The 11,844-nt window shown below is 41.8% G+C and overlaps 1 protein-coding gene across 2 annotated transcripts; it reads left to right on the top strand.

Moving 5' to 3' along the window:
• Positions 1–7,309: 7,309 nt before the first annotated feature.
• Positions 7,310–11,631, top strand: LOC122017103 (myosin-binding protein 7-like). Of its 2 annotated transcripts, XM_042574605.1 has the most exons (3): positions 7,311–8,733; positions 11,132–11,169; positions 11,261–11,631. In XM_042574605.1, the coding sequence occupies exons 1-3, from the start codon at positions 7,543–7,545 to the stop codon at positions 11,370–11,372; spliced, it is 1,341 nt and encodes a 446-aa protein (XP_042430539.1). In that variant the 5' UTR covers positions 7,311–7,542; the 3' UTR covers positions 11,373–11,631. The 2 variants fall into 2 exon arrangements, with proteins under 2 accessions (XP_042430540.1, XP_042430539.1); XM_042574606.1 differs by lacking the exon at positions 11,261–11,631 and having other exon boundaries at positions 7,310–8,733; positions 11,081–11,142.
• The last annotated feature ends 213 nt before the right edge of the window (positions 11,632–11,844 follow it).

Genomic DNA, 11,844 nt, shown 5'->3' with positions numbered 1-11,844 from the left:
CTCTCAACTTCGGAGTCCTCTTGCTCTTGATCTTGATCCACTGAGTCACCCTCTGGATTCTTCTTGATTTGTAACAGTGGAGGGGATCTCATGAATCTTTGTCAATTTGCTCCAAAACTCCTTGGCATCCTTGAATTCTCCAACTTGAGCCAAAATATTGCTTGGCAACAAATTGACCAATAGCTTGGCCATTTTGTCATTTGCCTCGCTCCTTTGAATTTACTCTTGGCTCCATTTGCTCTTCTTGAGAAGTTTACCCTTTGAATTTGTTGGAGCATCAAAGCCTTCTATTAGAGCAAACCATTGCTCTATCTTCATCATAAGAAAATTTTTGATCCTTGATCTCCAAAGATCGAAGCTTGTGGATACAAATGGTGGAGGCACTCTCGTGTTGAATCCGAATCCATCTCCGAATTCCATTTGAAGTTGAGCTTGATGAAATCTTTGACTTGAAGAATTTTGCTCCAACTTCTTCACGCTTTAGCCTTGTTGCCCCTTCCGGCGATGATTCCGGTGAAGAGCGACCTCGCTCTGATACCACTTGTTAGGGTCGAAATGTAGCTAGAGGGGGGTGAATAGCTCGTCGCGCTCGTCGTAGCTTGCTTCTTGATGATGATATACAGCAGAATGTACAAGAAACAAAAATACAACACTAACACAAGGATTTACTTGGTATCCACCTCAAGAAGAGGTGACTAATTCAAGGATCCACACGCGACACACTCTCCACTAATGAAATCACTCATTTACGGTAACTACCGTAGGCGGAGAAGCCTTATACAAACTCACACAATAACAAGAAGAAAAGAAAAAGTAAATACAAGTAAATTTTAGAAGATTTTATACAATGAACCCTATCTAGCTTCTCCTTCTTGTTTGGAACGCCTCTTGACCTTAGAAGTGCAAAAAAACCTTGCTCCAAGAAGCTTCAAGAACTGGCGGTGAGCTCTGGAAAATATCACTGTGAAGTGTGTAGAAGGATCGGGCAAAGAACTGTTGAAGAAGACGCTCGCAATGGCTTTATCCAGCGCCAATGTTCGGATCCCAATCGATTGGATTACTCCTAATCAATGGGGGAGGCTTTGGATCGATCGATTGATCGATCCAAAGCGCCTCTGTGCTCTCTGGAACTACACTGAATCGATTTCCTGATCGATTCACTAACCCTCGCGCGATTCCAGTCTCTCAATCGATCACTCGATCAATTGGAGGCTCCCAATCGATCGGGTGATCGATTGGGAGGGTCTCTGTGCTCGCACCGATTCTCCCCAATCGATCCACCAATCGATTGGGAGAAGATTTTATCGCGGCACCTCACCCAATCGATCAACCAATCGATTGGGCATGAGTCAATCGATCGGTTGATCGATTGATCCAACTTGATTTACCCTAATCAAGTTCCAAGCTCCTAAAACCCAACATCTGGTCAACCATGACCTGTTAGGACATCATGCCTAGCATCCGATCAACCTCGACCTGCTAGAACTTCCTCACCAAGTGTCTGCTCAATCCCTTTGACCCACTTGGACTTTTCTCCTCGTGTCAAGTATCCGGTCAATCCTTTGACTTACTTGGACTCCTTAATACCAGGTGTCCGGTCAACCTTGACACACCTGAATTTCTGCGTGCTTGGCTTCACTCACTAGGACTTCCCTTCTGCCTAGCTTCACTCACTAGGACTTCCCATCTGCCTAGCTTCTCTCACCAAGACTTTCACCTAGCTTCACTCACTAGGGTTTTCCATCTGCCTAGCTTCACTCACCAGGACTTTCCATCTATCTGAATGCACTTACCAGGACTTTCCCATCTGCCTGGCTTCACTCACCAGGACTTTCACCTGGCTTCACTCACCAAGATTTCCCAGTCAAGTATCCGGTCAACCTTGACCTACTTGACTCTTCTTCACACCTAACTGGTCAATCTTGACCAGAGGAGAATTGTACCAACAATCTCCCCAAATAAACGATTGCACCTGCAATCTCCATGTATTGCCAGTTTCCATGTATTGTCAAACATCGAAACCCAAACATCAAGACTCAAGCTTGAGCCTTCTCAAGCTTAGTCAACCAGGTCAACTTTGACCTAGGGAATATTGCACCAACAAAATTAGATTCTAAAGAAATTGAATTGAGTTTAGGAGATACCTCCTTTTTACTCATAGGACATCTACTCTTGTAGTGTCCCTTCTCATTGCACCCGAAGCACATAATGTAGTCCTTTAACTTGACTTAGGAAGAGATGCTCACTAAGTTGACCTCCAAGACCTCTTCTTCACTTGTCTTGGACTCTTCTTCAACCTTTGAGGATGCCTCCTCATCCACACTAGTGGATGACATTTCTTCATCCTTCTCCTCTTTGGATGTTGACCATGGCTCATCTTCCGTTTGCTCCTCAACTTGAGCCACTTCATCCTTTTCTTCGAATTTTTCCTCTTCGTGTGTAGGCATGAGCTCTTCCCATTGAACCTTCTTTATCTTGCTCCACAAATCATGAGCATTCTCGTACTCACCTACACACCTCATCACATTAGAAGGCAACATATCAATTAAAATTGATATTACCTTATTGTTTGCCTCCGATCTTGAAGTTTGCTCCTCCGTCCAATACCATGGTCGGAGCTTCTTCCCTTTCTTGTCTTTCAAGACTTCGAATGGTTCTTCCACAGCCATCATCGTGTCCCAATCTATGTCGAAGAAGTTATTCATCTTCACCATCCAAAAGGTGATGTCATATAAGCTTCCTCCTTCGAACTTCAGCGATTCAATCAAGCCGGTCATCTTCTTGTATTTGCTCTTCTCGGCGATTAATTCGGTGAAGTGCGACCTTGGCTCTAATACCACTTGTAGGGAGATCGGTGGTTGGCTAGAAGGGGGGTTGGATAGACGACACCCCCAAATCAATAGCTTTTCCTAGAATGTTAGCTTGCGCAACGGAATACAAACAAAAAAAACAAGCTAAAGACTAAAACTAAGAAAGGAAATGCAAACCGCTAACATGTTCATTTAATGTGGTTCGGAGATTGCTTGCTCCTACTCCACGGCGTGTCCTTGAGCTGGACAATTCTTATCCGTCGGTGGATGTAAACTCCGACTATCTCAAGTTGCTCCTTGTGGGTGGAGAAACCTCACCACAACACCAACCAAGACTCTTGAGACTAGTAGACTACTAATTAGGGGTTATCACCACTAATTTCGTTAACTATAACCAAGCTTCCAAGCTTTGGTTATATAGGCCGCAGGTTAAAAACCCTGCCTACCAGTCGACTACCAAAATCATCAGTTGACTGTCCTCTGTGGAAATTCGACCGTTACATCCCATGACTCGATACCAATTGCCTGCTAAAACTAGCAGTCAACTGCTCCACACTGATTGAGTGAACAGAAGCATTCTGTTCGCTCCCAGTCGACTGTCCCAGTCGACTGCACCAGTCGACTGGTGAAACTATCAGTTGACTAGTACCCGAGTAAAATCTCTCAGCACTCGGATCCTCACCCTTACGACTCATTTGATGCTTCCTTCGCAGCCTCGACCTCTTGCCTTCAAGCCTACTTCCTTTGGCTCTCATCTCTCGGATGCATTCAAGCTCGCGGCTCGTCCCCAATGTCATCCTTCGCATATGCCTCGAAGTCGCTTCCCTCTGCCCTTTTCCTTGCTGCCTTGTCCACAGTCCCTCGGATGCTCCATCCTTCACCGAACCCGAAGCCGTCAACCTAAGTCACATGTGTATCCTGCAGACCTGCACACTCACATACACATATCAAATACAAGGGTAAACCTAACTTAAACCCTTTGTCCAAACACAAAAACACATGGTCGCACAGACCATTGGGATTGCTCCTACATTTACTAGTGCTAACATTGCCTTAGATTAGCAACCTTCCCGGTTGCAAACTAAGGAAATCTCGGTAGCCTCAAATTTCTTTTTACGCATTTTTCTTTTTACTTATTAAGTGTTTGTCTAATTAAAGTTAAAAGAACGAGAAGGATATTTTTATAATTTATAGCAAGTCACTCTCCTCTTGTCGGCCGCACTGGGACCTACAAGGTTGAGATGTCCACCAAAACCCTAAGTCGAGATGTCAGCCGAGACATGAGGTCGAGATGTTTGCTGAGACTCAAGGCCGAGATGTTTGAGGTTGAGGCTGAGACAGCCGAGACGCCGACACAGCCAAGACACTAAGACAGCCGAGTGCCAAGATGCTCAGACACTGAGACCGAGATGTCTACCAAGACTCGAGGCCGAGATGTCCGCCGAGACTCAAGGCCAAGACACCGAGACCAGAAAGGAAGATTCCAAGGACTATGTGTGTTTGACGCAGTTTTCTTAAAATAGAGTCATCCCACTCAAGCAGTGCTTTAAGGTTACAATGAACGTTTGTTTTCTAGGATACAATGAAAAAACGACAATTACAATCCAACATAGATTGTTCATGGAAATTGAGAATATACGTGAGTGTCATCACTAAAAGACTGGCGATCGAAATGAATCGGCAAAGAAGAAAGAAGGAGAACGAAGGTGGAGGATTCTCTTTTTGCTCTTGCATTCATCTTCTCTGTCGTTCATTGCCTCCAACCAATTAGTCATCAATAGTGCCTATTTTAAATCGACAGTTACAAATCCTCCATTAATCATCGATTAATGCATTCATTACATTTGAACAGTAAATAAAAAAATTCATGTGACAAAATATTAGTTCATTCGCTTGGACAAATTTTGCCTCGACTGGTCGGTATTTAATGCGTGCAGGTCATGTTCGCATACTAGTTAACTTGGTTCAGTGCAATTCGAACCTTAGATTTGCACTCCTCTGCGGGTTTACGTGTAAAAGAAAGTCTCTCCTTATATATTTGTTCACAATGTCAATGCTTGTGAATCAATATAAAACAATAAAAGTGTCTTGAAGCTTTCAATATGAGACTAAAGTCTTATTCATAATAGAGTCTCTTTCCTCTCTATATTTTTTTCATTCACATATATCCAACATTTCATACGAAGAAGAAGTGTGATCAACAAGAGATGAAAATTTTAACCCCCGGGTAATGGTACTTTGGTTCTTCAAGTAGTTAACCAGACATTTAAAGATCAAATCCTAACTACGACATACTGTAGGAATTTTCTTTTAGTGGGATGACAACTTTAAAAATACTGGTCGTTTGGATGAGTTTCCTTGAGTGCTTTCTGATTTATCTTAATGATTGATGGAAAATTTTTATGGAACAAAATTAATCCAGATTAATCAATTCAAAGGATTGGATATCTAAATTTTTTAAGAAAAAACACACCAGAAGAAATTTGCAATCGTACACTTGCTTGTCACCTATCCAACAAACTGAACTAGATCCGACCTTCTTCAAATCATCCCATTCGCAACATACAACACCAAGTTTCACCGCCTTATTAAAAAAAACAAAACTCAGACCATAATCAAAACTCAAAATAGAACTAGAACCCCAAACGGAAAAATAAAATTCAAATAGAATTTCGATCTAAATGAATTAGAATCAAGAATTAAAAGCATAACCTAAATAAAATCTTCAACCCATAATAAAAATGATAATCTTAATTAGCCTTAGTGATTATCACTGGGATAATCGATCCGGTCCAACAAAAATTTTTCACCGACCACCAAGATAAATTAGGAAGTGCACGTGGCGGCCGTCCAGCATCCTTTGGTACGACCCCCATTTGAAGAAAAAATTTCTACAAATATACCGTAGCTGGGATTCGAACCGCAAGTATTTGGATGATAACCTGGATGTTCTACCGCAACACCATAGGCCCGAGGACAATCTTCAACCCAAAATAAAAAATGATTAACTAGGCTGGGTAACGTTGAGTCTGGGGTGACCGGTCCGGAGGTCCCACGGAAGTTTCCCATCGGCCACTAGGGTAAATTAGGAAGCACTTACAGTGGGCAGCTCAAGAGTCCAACATCCTTTAGTTACGTGCCCTATTTGGAGAAAAAATTTCTACAAATTCATCATAACTGGGGCTCGAACCACGGGTGCTTGGGTGACAATTTGGATGCCCTAGCGATGTACCATATCCCCGGGGGCATCTTCAACCCATAATAGAACCATAGTTGGGTGCCTCATGTTAGTCACTATTCCAAAGGTTAGTAGCAACCCGTAATTTACCTCCTCTGTGTTTGCCCTGGGATGGGTTGGCGGGGGCGCTGGGGGCGAGCGTATTCGTCTTTTGCCACCAATAGTTGAATGCCTCATTAATCGAATAAGAGATCAATTTCCGACGGACGTATATCCACAGAGAAAAGATATCTCTCACCTGTTAGCCAATTTGGCGGTTAGTTATAAACTAACTCTATGATTTATCTCCCTTCACATAATTTGATAATGGAATGTAAGGACACCTGAAGTGAGTGTAATAACCTTTTACTAAAATAGTTAGGTACCTAATTGTCCTTACGGGAGTGTTAAGTGATTAAAGGGTAACAAATTTATTATACTGGACTAGAGATCAATTTTTGTGTCGTTGTACTAGGATAAATGCTTTCGTAATTTCTCTCCTTCTTGAATGTATGAGACCCTTCTAAGATGACTCCTCCTTCTTCTTCTTCTATTATAGCTCACGAGACCATAAATCAAAACCCCAAATCTAAAACATAGAATCCGGAACTAAAATTCAGAGATCCGAAACTAACAACTCAAGACCTAGAAATCAAAACTTAAAATCCAGAACTTAGAAATCAAAACCCAAAATTTAAAATTTAAAACTTCGAATTCAAAACTCATAACCGAAAATAGAACAGGTATCCAAAAGCCAAAAATTAGGAATTAAAACTTAGAAACTAGACCCTCTGAATAAAATAAAAAATTTAAAAACTAACCATCAAAATCAGAATTCAAAAATAAAAAACTAGAACAAGACAACAAAATCAAAAGCAAAACTTAGAATTAAAACCAAACTAAACAAATTAGACAGGCACCCAAATAAATAAGATAGACAGAGGAACTACACTAATAAACAAAATAGATAAACAAATAGATACACCACACGAACATACTGACCAAATGGACAGATAGGATAGACACACACATACACGATAAAGATCATCCTCTTAAAGTATCGGAAACTGCTGGACTGGAGAAGACGAAGGGGGGAGGTGTCGACGGGGTGGCCGTTGAGCCAGCCTCTTTGTTACCCTCAATATTGCTCTGTGGGATCCACCAGAGGCAAATCCCCTCCATGGCTCGTCGTTCACGGTGTCAATGGATGCGAAGAGACGCCGAAGACTGGGACAGAAAGAAGAAAGCGACAGAATAAGAGGGGAGAAAAGATGCACCCCTTCCGTCTCTCTCGTCCTTTTTGGCGACTCCAAATTTTGGCACATCTTCTTCTTTTTCTTTTCTCGCGGCTCGTTCGTTTCTGAGCGCTGGCTTAATTTTGGTTCCCGCTTCTTTTTCCTCTGCTTCCCCGGACGCTGTTGCCGGCAGTGGTGGAGGTAGACAAGGCGGCGGTGCTCGGCTGGGAGTCTGAAGACGTGTTTTCTGTGCGTTTTTCTTTATGTGCTCCTCGAAACTATGGAACCTGAGAAGCCTACCTCCTTGCCCGGAGAAAGAGAAGGAAGCGCGGAGGCAGGGAGCGGGGCGTGTGCCTCTGCCTGCCTTTGTTGCGGCTCTGCTTCTTCTCCCTCATTATCATGGTGCCGGAGCATGAAGCGGAAGCTGGAGGGGAGGGACGGCGAGGCGCCAGACGGCACTGAAAGCGTCGCCTGCGTGGCCAAGGTGGCGATGGAGATCGAAGTGGAGGCTCTACGTCAGGCTCTAATCAACCACCGCCAGGCGGTCCAGAAGCTACAGATGGAACTTGAGGAGGAGCGGAACGCCACTGCGTCCTCTGCCACCGAGGCTATGTTCATGATCCTGCGCCTGCAGCGAGAGAAGTCTGAGAGCGTGATGGAGGCACGCCAGTTCAAGCATTTTGCTGAGGGAAAGATGGCGCACAACCAGCAAGAGATCGAGTTTCTCGAGGAACTTCTATTCAAGCGGGACCAAGCCATCGAAGGCCTAACCCGTGCAGTCCAGGCATACCGCCACCGCCTTCACAGCTATGGCATCGACATCGACGACCACGCGCCTCCCTCTCCGCCGAAGAGCCCACTCGACTCGGCTTCTTGTTCATTCCCTCATTTCGACCTGCTCCTTAACGACTATCCCCAATTTGATCATCACCCCTTAGGTGTGAGTCCTCCTGAGCAACTTCAGTATCTGAGCCGCCTGATGAGCCATCCCGAACGGAAATCAAGCAGCACTTTTTGTGAAGTCATGGACAAGAGAGTTATAGTGGGACAGTCGCCATGCCGCCCAAATTCAGGCCTCGAGCACAGTAAGAGTGAGGAATTCCCTTCCACGGTTGACTGCGTTCCAGATTGTGGTGGAAAAGATGATACCAGTGCCAAAGTGTATACGGTGGATGCAGTGCATAAGGAGAGTGACAACTGTATCAGCAAACCGAGGGATATCCAGAATAGTATGGGTTCGGGTGGAGGCATTGACGAAGATGAAATAAAGGGGCTTTGTATGCGGCTTCAGGCACTAGAGGCTGATCGAGAATCCATGAGGCAGTCCTTACTTTCTTTGAATATAGATAAAGCTGAGCTAGTGCTGTTGAAAGATATTGCTCAACAAATGTGTGAGGAAGGTGATCCGGAGAGAAGGGTTGCTAAGGAACCACCTACGGTCAAGAGATTTTCGTTCATGTCCATGATTAAGGTAAATACTAAATTACTCGTACCTTTTCAATGCACATCTTTTTTGTGTGTAGATTCAATTCAATGTTTGCTCAGATACCCCAATGAAACATGCTTAACATGAAATGTTTGGAGTTTGTGACGGGTGTTTGGATGCGTAGAACATGTCAAATTTGAAAATAGTCTTTTAGACTTTAGGGTTTCATCTAAGTATCTATTTGTTTCACAATAAAAAATTAGACTGTAGAAGGGTATTATAATTGTTAGTGTGTTGGATGATGAGGTAGGTGTTGGGGTGAGTGCTGAGAGTCGACTTGCACACATGAGAGCAGACACAAGAGCATACATTCGAAGGAGGGCGTTGGAGTTATTTCCGATGAAGCCCCTTCGATGATTAAGTGATGCAGGATTGACAAGAAGACCTCTCGAAGACCTCCCGAAAAGGGTTATAATTTTTTACTTGGGTATCAGAACGAGGCGTTGTCTAGATTGAAATGAAGCTGGTTCAGAGACCTAGATTTGTTACCAGATAGAACCCGTAACCCCCAAATTTCAGGTTCGAAAAACAACGTTTAGTATCTTTTTGGAGGCTCCAAACATCTATTTTACTATTTTTGTTAATTTCTATTTTTTGGTATTTAGGGTGTTTTTTATAGTTTTGCCTATTATGAGTCAAGGGTTTCTATATAAGGGTTTATTTAGCTGTTTGAGAGATCATTCTCTATTATTGAATAAAGTTTCCTTTTTTGGTAAAACCTAGAGAACGATGGGTTTCTCTTTGTTTTCTTCTATTTCTCTTCTTGTTCTCTCCACAAATCTTCCTTCTCTTCAACCCGCTAGATAATCGCTATTCCAGTCCAGCGTCATTAAATAACTAGGATATAGTGGAAACAAAAGAAAAGAGTATAAAATATTAGGAGGAGAGATTCTGTTCCAAATGGTGGGCGTACTTGGGTATTTACAAGTGTAAGAGGGGATAAAAACTTAAACCCTCGAGCCTCCTTAATTTTTATTGCTTCCGTTAATGTTAGCCATTAGGTTGTTAGTGGCTATGGATTATGGAGGAGCCATATAGAGATTGTAGGTCATGTCTGATTATAACCTATAATTTCAAAGACGGTTGTAGATGGGCCGTAAACAGAATAAGGAGCTAAGGAGCTCAGGAAATCGAGTTTGACATAGAAAGCTAGGGGAGCCGAGTTCAACATAGGGAGCTCAAGAGAATTGAGATCTGAGTAGAGAATTAAAATGAGCTCGTCCTTAATATAGTTTGGTGACTTTGTGAAATCTACATAAGTGTTGACATGCCGACCTAGTAAAAGAGGTCCATCGACTCGTTGACTTTCTGGGAGAGGTGGATTGACTTGTCAACCTCCTAGGAGAGGTCAGTTCTGTAGTCAAAACTCTTTGTATGCATAAGTAGAAATGTTGGATTGAAATAGAACCACGTAGGCATGACCTGTTGACTTGGAGTTGAATCTGTATTGCAGGGTGTCACTAACTATAAGGACATTTTTCTTATAGTTGTTCTACTCGTTATCACTTTTATTAGGGTCCAGGAGGGTTAATTATGTCTTTTGCATGAAAGGATGACAAACTATTTTCCTCTTATTTTTTTACTTTCATCACAAGAGATAAATATTTTTCTTAAATGCTTGATTGTTATTCTGATCAAAAGCTCAAAATCTGTCTAAGCAGTAATGAGATTCAGTACTTCAATTAAGAAGATGCAAATTTGAGTTATCTAACAAGGCAGGAATCTGGAAGAAATCAAAACAGTTATTCTAGTAGTTCCAATGCAATATCATACAAAGCAATATTGGCTATTCACTTTATAGTTTTATAGGACTATCTTATTTTCAAGTGTCAATTTCTGCTTGCTTCAGAATTGTGTTCTACAATATTACATATCACCCTTGCATTAACTGGTAACACAATAAGAAGACATGAAGGAGTACTTGTTTTTTTTGGTCTGATACTATGAGAATCCTCTGAAATACTGATATCTTATTCACCATTCATGAATATTTTTCCTCATATATTTGGGGTGTTATCTATTAATGCTAATTGGTTTGAAGTATGTGCCATTCCAAACCCCTAATAAGTTAGTGTTTGATTAGTTCATGGAAAGGTGTATGCTGAATGCAACAGAGGTATTTTAATGCTGTAGCTTTCTTGTTGAGTTTCTACAATTGTACAGTTTGTCTCTCTTATTTTTTTTCCACTGAGCGTATTATTTTAATTTGTTTTATGGGTATGGATTTGTCAATCAAACTGTTTGAATAGTTCTTGATGCTGGTTTTGTTGTTAAAGACTTAATTATCACTGATTATGTATTAGTAAGGCTCATTCATCAAAATCTGATGCAGTCTCAAAGGAAATGGTTTGTCTAACAGCATTTTCTTAAAAACATTCTGCAGAGTTTCTTCTCTTTTTTCTGGATACCATCTCAATTAAGGTGTGTATAAATTCACTCGAAACTTATGTATCTTCAATTGTTTGAATCGAAGGATGAAAATTGAGGTCTGTGCTGTTTGTTACCTTGTCAGATACACCTTTGGGCTATCTGTAAGTATTGGTGGCTTATTGATGCTCTTAGAGAAGTCTATCAATACAAGGCATGGGAAAAATCTTCTTAGAAGAGCATTGCCACAAGGGTGACTTCTATTTCTACTGCACCAACGCTTGAGAGACAGAGTGGCTTCTTCCATTTCCTACTACACCAACACTCTATGTGAATTGATTAGACCACTGATGAATGTTATTCATTTTATTGGTCTACGTAGAAGATGTACATGTATCGTCTAAGTCGTGGGGTTTCGTTTGAATGTCTGGCTGCTTGTGATAACAAGTCGGCGAACGTGAACGGATTCTTGTATATTCTTTCATGTACTTAAAATGTGTGGTCACTTTGTTTCAATTCTACTCTACTTTAGTGGGATTATTTTGCGTATATTGTGGTACTCTTGACTGCTTTTTTGAGTGTTGGTCACCATAATTAAGTGGAATTTAACCTCTTGCTCACTGAAATATGTATTTTTCCCCCCCAATTTATAAGTTGAGCTACTCGAACGAGTTCTCTCGTTGGTTCCCGAGTGCCAAATCTTTGTATCATTTTCTTTTTTAAATCAGT

This window comes from Zingiber officinale, chromosome 8B (genome assembly GCF_018446385.1).
Source record: "Zingiber officinale cultivar Zhangliang chromosome 8B, Zo_v1.1, whole genome shotgun sequence".
NCBI classification, from domain to species: Eukaryota; Viridiplantae; Streptophyta; class Magnoliopsida; order Zingiberales; family Zingiberaceae; genus Zingiber; species Zingiber officinale.
This window is presented reverse-complemented; position numbering and strand designations above follow the sequence as displayed.